Source organism: Diadema setosum, chromosome 13 (assembly GCF_964275005.1).
Source record: "Diadema setosum chromosome 13, eeDiaSeto1, whole genome shotgun sequence".
NCBI lineage: Eukaryota > Metazoa > Echinodermata > Echinoidea > Diadematoida > Diadematidae > Diadema > Diadema setosum.
This window is the reverse complement of record NC_092697.1, coordinates 8,048,158-8,065,873: the sequence shown is the minus strand read 5'-3', so window position 1 is coordinate 8,065,873 and position 17,716 is coordinate 8,048,158. Positions and strand designations below refer to the sequence as shown.

The 17,716-nt window shown below is 39.4% G+C and overlaps 2 protein-coding genes across 2 annotated transcripts in view; both read left to right on the top strand.

Annotated features, from left to right (window-relative positions):
• LOC140237145 (nuclear anchorage protein 1-like) overlaps positions 1–2,049 on the top strand; it is a 16,389-nt gene extending 14,340 nt beyond the window's left edge. Inside the window, exons 8-9 of the mRNA XM_072317086.1 lie at positions 706–810; positions 1,882–2,049. Coding sequence (XP_072173187.1) covers positions 706–810; positions 1,882–2,049 — 273 coding nt within the window. The remainder of the gene's footprint in view (positions 1–705; positions 811–1,881) is intronic.
• LOC140236869 (L-threonine ammonia-lyase-like) lies at positions 722–17,716 on the top strand. Its single transcript, XM_072316809.1, has 13 exons — positions 722–810; positions 2,942–3,304; positions 5,003–5,073; positions 6,332–6,377; positions 8,108–8,293; positions 9,080–9,135; positions 10,251–10,413; positions 11,401–11,491; positions 12,765–12,840; positions 13,858–13,983; positions 14,923–15,090; positions 15,731–15,788; positions 16,502–17,716. The coding sequence occupies exons 2-13, from the start codon at positions 3,011–3,013 to the stop codon at positions 16,604–16,606; spliced, it is 1,440 nt and encodes a 479-aa protein (XP_072172910.1). The 5' UTR covers positions 722–810; positions 2,942–3,010; the 3' UTR covers positions 16,607–17,716.

The following is a 17,716-nucleotide window of genomic DNA, read 5'->3' as shown; positions in this document are numbered from 1 at the left end:
CATGCTCAAACCAAAATATCGGCACACGTGTACAGTATGGAGGCGTTGTCCCAACTAGCCAATCACAATAGAATTGTCGGAACCGTGTGGGCGTTGTCCTGTTTGGCCAATGATACAGCATTCTGACATAAAAAAGTCATTCAGGTTAGTGTACATTTTCATACTATTTTGCTTCGGTAGCATGTTACCTATATTGTTTCCATGACTTCCAAAGTAAATAAAACAAGAAACATGATTTCTTGTGTAATTAAGTGTCCGAATTATTTGATACTGTACTTCTTTTTCAGAAAATATGGATGATATTTGAAGGGAAATATGATTGAAAATGAAAAGAGATTCCTAGCAAAGCCTAAATGAGATGACGCAACAATCCGGCATTCTCACGCTAGCGTACGACGACAAAACAAAATACGTGACTGCGTGCGATGCATGCACTAAGCTACAGTAGCTGTGGCTTTGGTCGGCGGCGTGACCGGTGCGAACCGGTCTAGTCACGAAAAGCAAAAGGAATACTAATATGAACAATGCTGTGTCTGGTCTGGCTGCAGTTGTGGCTGGGAGCAAGATTCGCCGGTCTAGCTTATTTTGAGGAATAGCGTCGTTACGCCCGATGTACTTTTAACCCGCGACTGAAACTCGAAACTCGTCGAATTACGGAGTAAAATTCAGAATCCAATTTTCTGTGTTTTGCCTCTATTGATTTAGCGTCCAGAGGCAGAGAACAGCAGTGTGGGTCAGGTGTTCCGTCGCGTGCTTTCACGTTCACGGGCAGAGGAGGTCCAGACCAGACGATCGGTCACCTCAGTGTCGGTAAGGAGCAATTCTTCTGTTTTGTTTTTGATCTATTTCCCAGATTTAAATGTCTACAAGCGTCATCACTGCCACTGGCTTATCTGGTAACTGTTAATCGTAGAGAATCTCAAATAAATTTTGCTTCACGGGCGATTGATCGATCGTCAACTATCTAGAAAACCAAGATATGTTGGCAAAATACTGAACAGGATCGGTCTGTCTGTATCTGGTCTGGCTGGCTTCACGGTATCCCCTCCTTTATAAAAATAAAAAATAAAATAAAAAATAAAAGACTCCTCCGGACAGATGGATCTTTCTGTCTACAACTAACGTTAAATCTATGTGTGCTATGAAGATGCACTCCTCCAGGTAAAAGTGGAGTCTTAGTCTTACTGTGAGTCTGAGTCTTACTCGAGCAAGTACAAAAGTCTGCAGCCCGCTTTGTCCTAGTATGTGATTACAGCCCAACATCATCTTCCACAGCCCTAACAGCACTCGGATCGGATGGGATAGCCTTCACTCTCGCCGCCTTCTTGCCCAATGCACACTTTTTCACAAAATCCAACATCACCTGGTTGCCATGCCCAAATCCCACCCGATATCACCCCAGCTAACTAACGTTACATTGGAAGACAAGATCACCAACTCAAATACACAATCTCTAGATCCACCATTGACTCCCACAAGTATTCATTCTACCCAAGAGCTATAAGTCTGGAACCGCCTGCCGGGACCCGTAGAAAGCACCGCCAACCCAACATTATTCCAAGGAGCTGCTTTGCCCATCCTCGGGGCAATGCAGCCTCCTGCTGGATCTGCCACTGTAGAGGATCGATGCTGTTTTTACTTGCACTGAGCACCTATACTCACATTTTATTGTATGATAGTGAGACATCTGTACATACACTGAATGACACCCCCTCATGACACACAGTTCGAGTTCATCCCAGTATAGCTTCATGTACAAGCTGCTTCAAGGGATTACTACATCAAGGTATCAAGGAGTCCTCGACAGAAAGATCCGTCTGTCCGGAGGAGCCTTTTTTATTCATTTACTTATTTTTTGGACGTTATTGTTCTTCTCCGGAGGGATTCCATGAAGCCATACGTAGTCTCTGTGGAACATCCCCAACGACCAGATACGGGGTCTACAGACCGATTCTTCGGTCAAAAGGAGTCCTAGTCCTACAGAAGAAGGAGATTGCTGTGTCTCTTTTTATCTTGCCCATTAACACTCACAGAAAGAAATCTGTGTAAGTATACCAGGTATAAAAGACAAATAGATCTAGAGGTCTAACTCTAAACTTGTTTTTATTAAAATAAGTTTTATGATGAGCAGATTTGATGATGTCACTCAATTTGTACTCCACATGTGTAATCTACAATTTACAAACATGCCCATCGTGATGACTTGCTGGATTTCTATTCACAAGGAAATGAATTGCTTGTCCAGTAAATGTGTGTCATAGATAAGGGTTGATGAACATGACTTCCTGTATTGTTTGTCTTCCATTGAACAAATGAGGACTGTAATTTCCTGTGTTTGTTTCCCATAGGTCACTGGTGTACTTTCTTGCAACTGATCATTTTTTTAATTTTTTTACTGTCACTATTTTATTATTGTTAATTAGTTATAGTGGAAGTGGAGTTGAAACGTTGAGGAGTATTTTGAAGAAGAAGAAGAAAATTTTTTTTTCCAGAGTTCTTTTTAGTGTGTGTTAGGTCTTAAGAGCAAAATTCTTTGTGGAGAAATGTCAGTGATCATTACAATTTCTTAACTAAAAGCTGTTTTGATGATCATAAATGCCCTTTTCCTAACTTGATGATTATTTTGTATCTGGGTGGTATCCATTTTCTGGGTCAAGAGGGGCCATGGGGGTAAAAGTGTTCTTGTCTTGTACATAACTAAGATGCGCAGTTCTGTCACTGCACTGTACACAAGTGCATCGTACTGCATTTGGCCGGGCTACTGTCTATGAAGAATTAATGTACTACTGGACAAGTTGTCAACACATACCTTTGTGTCTGAAATTCAAAGACCAGTCATCTATAGATATCTTGGTACATCACATTCACATGCCACATCACAGATGGTTGGCTTCTGTTTATTTATTTATTTATTATTTATTTTTTATTTTGTTGTTGTCAGGACTGTGTAGGAATTGGTTCCCAAGTTTGTCAGCTACTGGCACAGGACGCCCTGGAGACCCAGCAGAAGATGCCAACAGAGATCATCGGTGGTCAGTCCATGGAGGAAGAGAGCATGGAGAGCATGAATGGGATGGGCAGCATGAAGTCGTCGACCAGCATGAACAGCGTCAGCACCGACGGCATCAGCAGCGACCTGGACGGTGACTTGGAGAAGGAGGTCAACATCGACATCAGCCAGATCAGCGAAGAGCACCAGCATGATCCCTTCTGCGACCCTGCCAACCCCATCCAGGTCAAGTTCCAGGATGTCAGTGCTGCTGCGTACAAGATCAAAACAGGAATCATTAGGACCCCCTGTGCAGTAAGCAGAATTATTCTTTTTGTTGAGTAAATGTCTTTCGCTCAATTCAACTCATTTGTCTCCTTTAACAAAAAGGCAATACATTGGACTTGTACAAGTACAGTGTAGTAATATATGTTCATTGTGCAGGTACACTAAGCAACACATGGCGCATTGGCAGTACCAAGAATTGTGTAAATTGATACCAAAGCAGGAAATAACAGAACCGATGGTCCCAAAAATTATTGTCTAAGTCTGTGCCGTGTATCTAGCTGCCTGCTCGAGGACTCTGGAGATTATCTTGAATTCTAATCATCTCCTTTTCTCTCTCAGTAATATTGAACATATAATTATACACACACCTACACAGTAAAACTTGATTGGAATGAACGATGCAAAAGACTCAACACAATAGCATGGAATGATCACAAGTTATTGTCCAGCTTCTTTGAAAGCCTTTGATTCATTACTGACTATTGCTGCACAGGTTTGGCCTTGGCATTCATCATCTGGGAGGTTGCTGGATGCCTTAGTGCGGAGAATTCTTTCTGACATGCATGTGTGATCAGTGCATTCAGATGGGACAGCACTTGAGGGCGGAGACAAAAAGCACACGTCAAAGACTGACTTTTGATTCGATGAAAACACTTTTGTGATCTCCCCATTTGAAGTAATCTAGGTCACATGTCACAGCACAGGTCAGTTGCTGGAGGTAGTGAACCCTTTTTTGAAACCACTCCTAAAATGAGTGTCCCACCCTTAACAGCCCCCCCCCCCCCCCCCCGCCTGACATACATGAAACACAAAACAAACCACAACAGCAACAAACCAAATAAAAAAAAAAAAGCATGTCTGTGACAAAATCTTTTACAGAAACATATTACCTCACTGTATGCTAAAAGAATAATCACATAATACTACAACCTTACCTTGACAGTGGTTATAAACAGCTCTTTAAGCATTTACCCATTTTCAGACCAATTACTGTCAATTAAAATCTCACACTTTCAAAAAAGGAGGTAATCAAAGAAATCAGTGATTTAGTGATTAGACTGAAGTACATGTACAGAATGGTGCCAGATAGACAGTGAAAAACAGACAAGTTACTTTTTTATTTGGTTTGTTGTTGTTGTGGTTTGTTTTGTGTTTTGTGTATGTGGGGAGGGGGGGGGGGTGGAGGGGAGGATAAGGATGGGACACTCATTTTATGAGTGGTTTCAAAGGGTTCACAACCTCCTGCAACTAACCTGTGCTGTGACATGTGACTTAGATTAGTTTACCAGCTGGGGGGCTCACATATCACAAAAGTGTTTTTATCGAAGTGCTGTCCCATCTGAAAGTGACCACTCATGCATGTCGGAAAGAATTCTCAGCACTGAGGCATCCAACAGCCTCCCGGATGAAGAATGCAAGGCCAAACCTGTGCAGCAATAAGCCAGTTCATGATTAGCTCACATGCACATTGGTACAAATGACCTTTATATTTACTGGGTTGCAACAAGGGCAAGAGAGGGTAAGAAAAAAATTGATGACAGATGAGAAGAATAAGTACCATTACAATGTACATTATGTATGTGCCATGAGTACCATTTGCTGAACATGCCATGTGGTTATATCCAAAAAAAGAAAGATTTAGGCCCTGCCAAATGAGTCATGTAGAGATTTGCCTGTGATCACATGTTTGTTTTTTATCTCTTTTTCTCTTTTATCCCTTCCAAGAAATCCAATCTGTCTTCAATGCTTGGAATGGAATTGTATTTCAAGAAGGATTACCTGCAAACCACAGGAAGGTAAAATTACAGGATAGTGCCAAGCTACTGTATATCCCACAGGGTTTTCCATTTGTATGAATTTTGTAAGTCGGATGCTGATTGAGAATTTAACAACACATGAAAATGTTACCTCTGATTTTGACACAAATGCAACGTACAGACATTTATTTCTCTATTCATTACTGTACTGCACAACTGCTTAATTGAATCACTCACTAAATTGTCAGAAAGTCTCATTTCGCGACATATCAGACTCGATTGGCATATAGTACTGTATACGCCGAATATTTTACGAGGTTTTTATTTTTGCGAATTTCGCGAGTCAGGTGCTCTTCGCGAAATTAAAGACGCGCAAAAATATTGACTCTGATCCCGCTGTGAATGTGATGTACGAGTATACACTCCTCCATTCATTACAGGATTCCACAATCACGAATTTAACCACTCGTGAAATCGTCGGGAATTCCCGATTCACGAAAATTTAGACTCGCGAAATATATGACGTATACAGTATGTTGCACTCATGCTGCAGCATCATGTGCATATTATTACTGTGACAGACCGTTGTGGCTTGATTATATTTCTTCTGTGCGTTCTGCATCTTTTTGACAAATGTTACAGTTGAGATCTTTTCCAGGGATGTTTCTGGGACTCAAGGTCAATTTTAAATGCCAGGGAAAGATTATGTTCAAAAGTGATTTAAAAAAAAAAAAAATGTTGTTCATGTGGTTTTAATCATGCTTATTGGCCAAAGTTATTGTGACATCTTACAAATATTAATATGATCCATCCTTGCATTGCATGACAATGTTTAATTAAGGTACACATAGAGTGGCCCGTTTACAACTGTATGTAATTGTGGGTACCTGTATTAAAAACATGACAGAGTTTATCATTGTATGCACTACCTGGTACATGTACAGTGTATGCTGTATATCTTAGGATGTCACCTTAGGGAGACACTTCTGTACATGCTTTGTCACTACATAAAGGAGACACTATAAGGAGACAAATTTGTGTCTCCATAATACTTTCAACTATATCATATCCCATTCAATCCATGTTTTACTGCTAACAGTGCTTGATACACATTTTCCATACACTGTCTCCTTTAAGCTGAATCCAGAGTTATCAAATCTACATGAAACCACAGTTTCCACCAGCTTTTAGTTTCGGAAATTATGTAAGAAAGTTTGTAAGCTACTACAGACTTAGAAATGATGTACACATAGCTATATGTTCCCTTCCTAATGATTGCCCTTTTCTACCCTTCTAGCTTCAAGGAACGTGGAGCACGCAACACTCTTCTCATGCTTCCAGAGGTAGGGATTCCATTATTTGTGTTTGCGTATGATTTAGAATGTGCGTATGTGTTTGTGTGTATGTGTGTGAGTGATATAGGCATCATTCTGTTAGTATTTTTTATTCTGTCATCACTATCAATGGTGTATTAGCATTGTGCCCAAACAAAGATTTTTACGTAGTAAGGTTATTTATAAATGCCTAAACTTATGCAAACTTGGCTCAGTTTTGTCCCATACTCTCAATCATTGGATCATTAAACAATTTGCATTCTGTGTTTAGAAATAAACTACAATGCCTTTTTTTCTCTTGTTCTATCTTTTTCTTTTATCGTTAGTAACATTCACCAATAGGCTTACTGAAAGAGGTAAATTTTTTTGGAACACTGTGATATTTGACAGCATTGCCAGCATTGTCTTGACAGAAAACAGACAACATACATGTGATAAGAGTTACCTGGCAAATGACTAGAAGACAGATGACGTTGTTTTACAAAGTGCCTTTTTTTGTAAACAAAATGAATATGACACATGTAGGGACCACCGTGCCAGCCTGTGCCATATTGTCAGGGTTTTGCTCAAGCTAGTTTCGCTGACGACAGATTTGTCACGGCTGAGTGATGGCATTAGGCAGTTGCCGATGATCTAATACTTTGTAATGTGCAGCACAAACCACAAACAGTATTATGTGCATTATGTGCAGGTTGATGGTGACTCCGTGTATGAGTCTTATCAATTTAAGGCATCCCTTCGTATAAAGGGTCATTTGAGCATTTCTTAGTCATGCACTGCGTATGTGACCCTGCATCATAAAACCAACAAAAAGTCACAAGACATTACTTTTTTGTTAAAGGCATGTTATGAAAGAGCAGACTTTAATCCGTGAAATGATGTTTAACTTAATTCAAATGGACTCTCCTAACCTATCTTTGGAAAGAAAGCGTAACACACGCTGGAAAAGTGTGTAATGAGAAAAGGCTCTGTTTTCAGCTGTGGTTTGTCAAGTACAGTACTTTATCTTACCAAGTCATGCTCTGTGCAGTGAATGGAACAAAGAAGCAGGGTGTAAAACTCCTCAGGAACAACAATGAAGGAATTTTCGGATTAAGCTTAGATTTAGCATGCTTTATCAACACATTCCATTAATGACTAGTACCAATTTTCAAAGCAGCAGCACCATCCTTTCAAAAGTTATTAGAGTTGGAAGTGAAGAGAGTGTAAAGGGTTTTCAAGAAGTAAAAAGGGGCCGCCAAGACATACTTAATCACACTATTCTACTAAAGAGTGTTTCAGAAAAACTGCTTAAAACACAACTTCCCATTCCTTTTATGATTCCAAACTTCAGAATAATGAGAAGAAGAATCACTCTTACAGAAAATATGAAAAACTTATTGACTAGGTTGACCAGTTTCACCTAGATTATGAGTCCTTACTGGAAATCACGGTGTGCAACTTTTTGTTCAACCTGTTGTGATGCATGGTCACATATAGTTCAACTGAGCTTACCTTCATTAAAATGATACATGTATACAAGCAAATGATAGTAGAAACAACTCGTTCATGATAGTGATGATGGTGATGATGAGAATGATGATAATGATAAAAGTGAGAATACTAACAGTGATAATAATGATTGTCATAAAAATTATGATAATGGTAATAATGATACTCATGATGATAACAAATCTCAATTTCTGTATGATGCCAGTAGTCCCACTCACTTGGGTAATCCACACGTGTGATTTTCCCAGGAGTACAAGCAGAGGGGTGTCATTGCAGCTTCGGCAGGGAACCACGCCCTGGCCATGGCATACCATGGCAAGGATCTCGGGATACCGGTGTTTGTTGTGATGCCCAAGATTGCCCCCATCATGAAGGTGAACCGGTGTAAGCAGCACGGCGCCACCGTCATCATCCGGGGCGAGGACATTGGAGAGGTTTGTGGCTCATTTTATCCACGCTTCTAATTCTGACGTATGGTGATTCATTATATGCCTTGTTCACATTGGTATTAAGTAGATGTGCTCCTACCCATCACAAAATTCAAGAGAGCATAAGTATTTATCATTCATAGTCAAATTCACATGATATAGCCTTCTTCTTCATCAAAGAGGAGGAAGACAGATTGTTTCTATAGCAACCTTTGCAGACTTCCATCCTGAACAGTATGAAGGTTATTACTCCATCTTGAAAAGCAAGTTTACAATTCTAACCAAGGTTTTTTTTTTTTTTCCTTTAGAATTGTCCCCTATATTGTAGGTCATCCATGCTGAGTCTGTTCACACTGTGTTAGTCTGAATGGGGTAATCGTGATAAATTGTGCTTCTGCTGCATTGACTGGCTATGTTGACCAAAGCCATGTACAACCTGACAATTTTATTTTGCTGGTATTGCATTGGTCAAGGTAATATTTTTTTTTCAGCCAAGTCCAGTGGAGTGTATTAAATTGGGTAGCATCATAAGCTTGAATGATTTTCAGTTTCAGTTCTTGTTCAGACACAATTCTATGTAAAAATGAGGACTCGTACAGAGTGCTTGTTATGCATTGTCTTAAAAAAACAACAAACTAGTCAAGCTTCCTTTTGAGATATTTATGTAGGAGTGTTCTACAGTACCAGTCACTTTGCATTTGATATTATGCACATGTGTGTTGTTTCAGGTCTTTTTACAGTAGAAATATGCCAAGATTTATTGTTTCTTTTTTTCTTTTCTGCCATCTGCAGTCCAAGAAACTTGCTTTGTACTTGGCAAAGAAGAGGGGATATTTCTATGTCAATGGGTAAGTATTTGCATGAATTTAAACTTTGATTGAATCCAGATGGTAGTTTGCAGCATTTCATCCTTTTCTTCAGTAAGGAATGATTCACTTGCATATTCCAACTGTCTTACCTGCTTGCATATGAAAATTTGTAGGTTTTACCCTGTATTTTATTTAACATATTGTGAAGTTGGTACAGTATTCATGGCATAATCGGGACAGGTTGGGAGTAGCAAACACGGCCCCTTTAAGCAGGGTGCCCAATTTCGCGATGAGCACTCACCATACACTAACGGCATACGACATGTACATGTAGTGCACACACACACACACACACATGCATACTGACGTACTGTACATGTACTTGAATACACAACCACGCTACCCCTCGGCACGACCCTCTAGCTCTCCCTGCACATGGCTTTGCTTATATGTAGGGGAGAAGAATGTTCGCGAAAGCATGTGTTTCGCAATGGCATGGATACTTATACACGGCGCTTTTGTGGCTATGCATGAGGTACGTGTACTGGATGGACGGAGGTCAAAACACACCAGTCCAAAGCTTGCTTTGTACGTTCGATGTAAACGACAACTGATAGGGAATCTTTGAAATATTGTGGTATTTTGGTAGATTTTTTGTGTAAAATATCAACAAAATTAAAGATCGCTTGAAGAAAAATTGTCCCGTTTATCAGAGGTCCCCGCCCGATTATCCAGTGAAAATTACATGCATTGGAAATGTTTCTGGGAAGCGTATGTCATTTAAGCGAGGTTCCCGATTATCAGATGCCCGATTATGCGATGAATACTGTATTGTCAGATAAATTTCATGAAATTCCATAAAATTTTCCTTCCTTCTTTTTTTTTTTCTTTTTTTGAATGCCTGAGGTGCCTTCTCATTTGGCATTCAATAAAAATTTCACAGTTACTTCATTTTGTTGTCGTATACAAGCCATGAATCAGGCAGTGTGACATGAGAGCTACTGTTTTTGAGATGCTTTGACTCTATTTAGGGGCAAAATTCTGATTTTCAACAATTATTCAAAGTATTCTCCCCATATCATGACCCAAACTCTCCTAATGTGCTTGCATTGTTTCCTCTTTGTTTTTGTTTTTGTTTTTTCTCCCTTACGTAGCTATGACAACCCTCACATCATCGCTGGCCAGGGCAGTATGGGATTGGAGATCATGGAGCAGGTGCCAGACGTCGATGCCGTGGTGATACCAGTGGGCGGGGCAGGGATGATTGCCGGCGTTGCCCTGGCGATCAAGAGCCTCAACCCTTCCATACAGATCATCGTAAGTCAGCCAGAGGAGGGACAATGTCAAAACTACCACACTATTCTCACTGCAAATAATTTCAGTAACTGCTGACCCTTTCTGTGTCCTTTATAGTTGTAACTTGAAGCACTGTTTGGAATTATCAGCATTCAGTTAAATCCTCCAAGCTTGACCTCATTGTAAGTTACACAGCCCACTGAGATACAACAATGGGTCGTGGTCCAATGGGGAGGCCATTGTGACACGATGGGGTTCATGGGGATTTGGTAGACCCTATTCAGTAACAATAAGTTTCCAGTCATCTGTGTTAATCAGCTAGGAAAGCTCCAGTGGACATGCCAGTGTGCGAGCAAGGATTAAAAGACGCGAGTAATTGAAGCATGATAGTAGGTATCATCATGTAGATGCAGTTACATCAATCTCAGCGAAGCATTTCGAAAACGATAAATCTTGTCTTCACCACCTGAAAGGTTTGATGTTCTGCAATGGCATTGAATGTTGCTGAAAAATACCACAACTTTTATAGCAAAGATGTTGCAGTAGTTGTCGTAGTTATAGTTGTCCCACCTATAAGCACCAAAGCACAAATAAAAACACCAATAGGGTCTGCTAGTTGAAAATCTATTGAACCATACTGAAGTACTTATGAAAATTGTGACAAGGTGCAACAAAGTTTTTGCAACATGCATAAACTTGTACATATATGTTACATGAGATACAGTAGTGAATGATTAGAATTCCATTTGTAATATGCTCTGTCTGCTGTTACAGTATCTGAAAAGCAAACAGCAAACAATCTATTCTTATAGTATACTCCAGATTCCTTTTGATATTGAGTCTTGAATATTATCAGAACAACATTTTGTCCTCATGAATAGAATGTTATAACTTGTTTGAATGACAAGTTGCTTTTCTAGAAGACACCAAGCCTCTTCTCTTCAGAATTCTCCTTGATGATCTCACAAATAGCCCTCTATCTGACACATCCTCCTCTTCACTTTTCAGGGCGTTGAATCAGAGTTAACAAGGAGCTTCTCGGCAGCCATGGAGGCTGGGAAACCGGAATATTTCAAAGTTGGACCAACTCTAGCTGATGGTGAGATCTTGTTTCATCTCTTACTGACTGAACATGTCTATTGTTGCAACCTCAATTTGCATGTCATGTCATCGTAACATTTATGCTTAGTTATTATCGAAAAATGCAGAGTCCATGTTTTCGTTAAACCCCTTGGCTTCCCACCAGTCTGGGATCATATTTTTTGATATTTACACCAGGAGTATTAAACATGATTTGACGTGGAGGGTAGTCCAAGACGTGAATAAAGTACTGTAAAACGAGGAATATTCGCATGCATTTTGACTGCAGGAATTTGGGAGAGCAAAGATTATGAAATTAAAATCTTACAATCGTGGCGAGTGGTTTGTGTGGCACGGAGAAGAACGCAACACGCTGCCTCCCCCTATTTTGTATCAAATGTCGTGAAACCGAATGAGAATAGCACTGGCTCAATGGGTCAGCGAACACACACTGGGCTCAAAATCACCCGACCCAAAATGGCTGTCCGAGCCATGCGAGCTTCCGAATGGACGCACGCTCACAGTGCGCATGCACATGAAGAGAGGCCAAGAGAGCCCACGTCTTCTGGCTTTTCTCCTCCAATCACCACAGCTCGCGGTCACAATGTTTGTGTATGATGCGTACTCACACACACACACACACACACACACACACACACGTGTCTCAGTGGCAGCATTGTCCCACACGTTTATGGATAGCACTGCAGTCTGGCATTGCGCAATTGCTGCACAAATTTTGTTCGTTCGGAGGAGTTACATAATAATGTACCTTTAGGGGTTAGGATCGTCCGACTTTTAAATGCATGCAAAAGATCTTGCCTACACTGTATGCTTTGAATGTCAGAGTCTACTTTCAAATGTTTTGTGCCACAAAAATATCTTGTTTTACAGTATATGTATAAGTGAAGAATGTATTTGCGTTATTTGGACATAAGTCTTTTCCCAAATTAATTGCACAATGTTTTACTGACTTCGTTCTTTTTCATTCCTCTTCACCATTTTTGCCCCGCAGGCAGTTGTTTTTGTTCAAAATCCAGCAAAGACTAAAAACATGACTGTATGTGACTTTATAAATTAAAAAAAAAAATGTACTGAAAGTTGTTACATCAAGAAAACAGTTGCGTTATGACTGACAAACTCACATCCACTGCATCACAAATCAAGTTTACCTGTGGTAGTCATTTTGTGAGGTTACAGTATTGTAGGGGTGGTTTAATACTATGGCCATTTTTAAACAAAGACTCATACTAATTTTGTGGTCTTTAAACATTCTTCTTCTTCTTTTCTCCCAGGACTGGCTGTACCAGTGGTTGGAGTAAATGCATTTGCTACAGCACAGAGTCTAGTAGATAAGATGATTACCGTCAGGTGTGTTCTATGTGGTGTCAATGCTTAGTCAAAGGATAAAATGGCATAGATCGTTTAGGCACCAGCAATTGGATATTCTTTTTCTTCAAGAAACATACTTATCTAGAGATAGTGAAACAATTGTACGAAGTGCGTACCATGGTCCATGTTTCTTTGCGCATGGAACCAATCACTTGCGAAAAGTCTCCGTACTGTTCAATGTTACATTGAATGCACAAGATACTACAGTAAAATATATGTTTGATGTTTAATAGTGACTGATAAGACTAAAATTAACGGCGTGGATGTACTGTTGAGTAATATGCACCTCCTCAAGGCTACTTAAATAATTTTTTTTTCAAAAGTTATATTCTGTAAAAGATTTAAAAATATCATAATGGTGTGTATGAGTTACTTTTAGGAGGTGATTGGAATTGAGTGTTAGACATGCACATAGATTGGTTAACCCTTTGAGCACTTTGAGCACTGACTGGCACAGAATGCCGCATAGCATTGTACACACTGTATACAGTCCCAAGCAGAGAGAATGCCGAGTCCAATAGAATAGATTCACATGTTCTGGGCAGGTGCCAAGGTATTTAAAGGGAGCGTATAGTTTTGGTAGAGACCTAGCTTCAGGTTTCTAACATTTTTTTTGTGAGATAATGAGAAGCCCCTTATGAAACGTGAAAGAGCATGTAATTCCATGTGGAATTCAACGTTTATTCGATGAAAATTGGTTTTGAAATAGCTGAGATATCCAAAACAGAGTGATTCTAATAAAGTGTGGGACCCATCTTTTATAATTATCGCTTTGTTTTACTTTGTTTTTGGATGTTTCAGTCATTCCAAACCCAATTTTCATCAAATAAATGTTGCATTCGTCTTAAAATGGTATGCTCTGTGCTATTTCATAAGTGTTTTCATGGAATCTTGCATAAAGTTAAAAGCCCAATTTTCATCTCCACCAATAATGTACCATCCCTTTAACAACTTTCATTCAACACTCCTTTTGTCTTGCGTTTTGTTCCTCTTCAGTGAGGATAATATAGCCCTATCCATCCTGAGGTTGATTGAGGTGGAGAAAGCAGTGGTGGAAGGAGCAGGAGCTACCGGTTTAGCAGCACTCATTGGTGGGAAGCTGCCAGAGCTTCAGGGAAAGAGGTGAGGTTATTCAGCAACAACTAAGATAATCACATGTCTACAAAGTAATTGTTTATTAGTTGTGCATACATTTGTCATATCATGTCCTTGCTGTTCTGCCATCTTTCATTCTTCATAACTGTCTCTCTCTCTCTCTCTTTTTCTTTGTAGAATTTATGATTTGATTGATTTTCTTGTCTTTTTTTTTTTTGGGGGGGGGGGGAATCTCTTTCAGTCATATAATTTCAATTCAGATCAGTATTTTCAGACAACAGGTATGATAATCTGTCCAGTCAAAGTAGAATTCCTGTAGAAATCGGCTTGGTCCAAATAAGACGTTTAAGAAGTGGTGTCTTTTATTCCATCTGAATGACATTATTCCTGACATTTGCACAATTTTTGTAAAATGGATATAAAATAACACTTGTGGAAACAATGCAGATGTGTAAGTAGTGGAAAGAACACTTTGAGTGCACTCTATTAAAAAGTTAATGTTAGTCATACTGTATAGTGTTTTACTGCAAAGCATGTGTCCTTTTTCATATGATGTTGTTGTACAGTTTGTTACAAGTAGGTTGTGATCAACATGTGTTAAAACATTCAACAGGATTTTCATGGTCGAGTATTGTAATACCAGCATGCAAAGCACAGACATGTACTGTATAAGCTGTTAATTTCATTCCTTAATACAGATATTTTTGTGAATGAGGTCACAGACAATTTTGCGAGATGTTTTCGCAATTTTGACACCAGAGCTATCGTAAATGCACTCATGTGTTGTTAAGTTTGCAGTCCAACTGTGATTCACGAAAATAACACCTTTTACAGTATGACATATTGTGTTCTTTGTGATTTGAGTGGAAAACTGCAGCAGTATTACCTTTTTCATGGTGCTGTTGTGTCTTCTAAATCTTCTCCACAATTCTTCTCCCTTCCTTCTTTTTTTATGCCACTCTGCAGGGTGGTTGTACCGCTCTGTGGCGGAAACATTGACACGACGGTGTTGGGACGAGTGCTGGAGAGAGGACTGGCAGCGGACAGCCGATTGGTCAGGTTTATAGTGACCGTCAGTGACCGGCCAGGTGGCATTGCAGAGCTGACCAAGCTGATCAAGGAGCTAGGAATCAGGTAAGTTGTCTCGTGTGGAGCAAGTCCTTGCTTATTTGTACCAAGTGTATTTAAGTTAGATTAAAAAGTGCCATCAGGGAACGTTGCCTGTATGCTCAAAAATGGCTTTTTGTGCAAACTTTCTCAAATTTCATGAACTGAAGTGTACAGCCAAAAGATCAAACTGCCCAAAGGTAATAAAACAGTGTCAGAAAATAAAATAGAATGTAATTCTCTCAATTGAATGTCAGATAAAAAGTTCCAGTACAAGTTTCAGATGACTGTACACTGGAATGTAGAATCCAGAATGTAATTGTTGAATATTGACTGTGAGTCATGTAAGATATAGTGTGAACCTTCACTTCATTTTCTATATACACCTTGATAAAGTGTGAGGAGTCATTGTGAAATATGGCATTATCTTTGCTATGTGCCAGATTTTATTATGCATTAGGTACTTGCAAGTTTATATACCTGGTATATCATCTGCCCAAATGGCAGTAACTATCCACCCCCCCCCCCCCCTTTATGGCTGGTATTATACGTAAAGGTGATTTATTACTGTTGGGGCATCGTGCCAAATTCAAAATATGATTGTGTCACATGGTTGTGAATATGTCCTCATATACCGTCCACTGTTTCATGTCTTCATTTTCTCCAGCATTAAAGACATTTTCCACGAAAGAGCCTTTCTGAAGAGTGCAATATTCCATGTGCAGGTACGTCCTTTTTTCTCACCTGGGCTTGTAAACTTGACTTTCACATCAAAGACTTGAACTGGACTCTGGGAAGATTGTCACCATGATATGTCTTTACTAGTTTTATGTAGGACACACTATCAAAATTTAGATGTTCTATCAAATTTAGGTGCTCGATTTAGATTCAGTGTACCATGCCCCTGCACTGCATGGTTGCAGAGCTTAGCTATCATACTACTTTGATGGAGTCCTGGCTGGCATGTGCTGTACTGGGTAGTACAGTCGGATAGAAGCAATAGAATGATTTGAACCCTTCCTTGTTGAGCATGTCATACGAACATGATACTTTGTTAAAAACAAACAACCAACCCTACCTCACTAAAAACAACCAACACACACACACACACATAAGCAAAACATCCAAATTTAGAGAGAAACAAGTTTTTGGAATTGAAATCTCAAATTTTACTCTCTAAATGATCACAGCAGGACCCATTAAATTCAGAATTGATACTGCTTCTATACATACATGCATTTCCTTTGCTATCAAAAGATGCATAAGTTCTTTTTTCTTCTTTTCAGATTGATAAATTATGATTGTTGGATGCAAGGCAAGCAAAGGAGCTTTAAGTAAACTCGCACTACTTCTATAATCGCATGCAGCCCTGTATTAAAGGTGTGTCATCTGGGATGTGTAGCTAATTGTTTGCTCTGCTTCAAATTTCCCGCTGCAGGTGAAGTGCGTGGTTGAGACAATGGACCAGGCTCATGCGGACAAACTGCACAGCGCCCTCAAGGAGAACTACTCCAACGTCATCTGGGGCCCCAATGTCATGTAAGGAGGGTGCGCAGGTATTTGCCAGGCACGACCACGAGAGTCTTGCACTTTTTACCAGAAGAAGAATCAGAGAAATACGCACAGGTTATGTCCAGTGCTATGGAATACATGGACTTTTTGTCATTGGTATATCTTTGTTGTTTTTTGTTTGTCTGTTTTTTTGTTCATGGCAGACAACTTACTTTTCATTGAATGTAAACTAAAGACTGGGGACAAAAACATCCCGTCTGCTCTCAATCACCCAGAGGAGTTGAAGATGATTGTGGGAAAAAGTCGAAGATGTTTCAAGCATGGAAAAGAGAACAGTAGTGTGTGGTGGACTACACAAGTCTTCAATGTACCTTCTCGCAGATTTTATGTAGTGGAATTTTGTACTATGAGTGCACACTTGATTAATTTCAAGTGCTAGTGCTCATGATTTTTTGGCTTTTTAAAAAAATCTTATGACAGAGTTATTCTATGCTACTTTGAGAGCCATGACCATTTAACTAACCTGGATTTGAAATGTGTTATGACCTATTAGCTGTAACAGCTATGCGGTGAATGTGCGTGATGGATCTTTAGCAAATTATGGGTGAGCTTACCATGGGATGCTATCAGAGAATGAATTGACTATTAGTGTACTTAACGTGTTATCACGTTGAGGTGATGACTCCATGCTTTGTCTGTGGATGGGCATAACCAATGCATTGCATTGGAGATATATTTAGGTGACACTGTGTGTCTACAGCTTTGCTGATCTGTTTTTTGCTTTCTTTTAAATATCTACAACAAAGTCTGTAAAGTATTATGTATATTTTGTTACAAAATCAGTTATTTGGGAAAAGAACAATGTAATATTTTCATGTTTAGAGAAATTCTATTGTTTCTACTATTGCATAATAAGCAACATTACTGAAATTAATGATAAAGGAGTGTAGAAAATTAGTTAAGTCACACCGAAACAAATGTTATTATTTTGTCCGCTATTATGGAATTTGATATGTTGTAACTGAAGTTTTACTTGAAAAAAAAAAAAAAAATGTGATGACACTATCAGCAGATACATATTGCATGCATTAGAATAATCATGCAACTGCGATGAGAGTGTATACAGGGCGCAAGTCAGTCT

Coding starts and splice junctions, on each gene's coding strand:
- LOC140236869 (XM_072316809.1), top strand. CDS start 3,011: ATGCCAACAGAGATCATCGGTGGTCAGTCCATGGAGGAAGAGAGCATG. Junction 3,305..5,002: donor TCATTAGGACCCCCTGTGCA/GTAAGCAGAATT, acceptor ATCCCTTCCAAG/AAATCCAATCTGTCTTCAAT. Junction 15,789..16,501: donor GTGCAATATTCCATGTGCAG/GTACGTCCTTTT, acceptor TTCCCGCTGCAG/GTGAAGTGCGTGGTTGAGAC.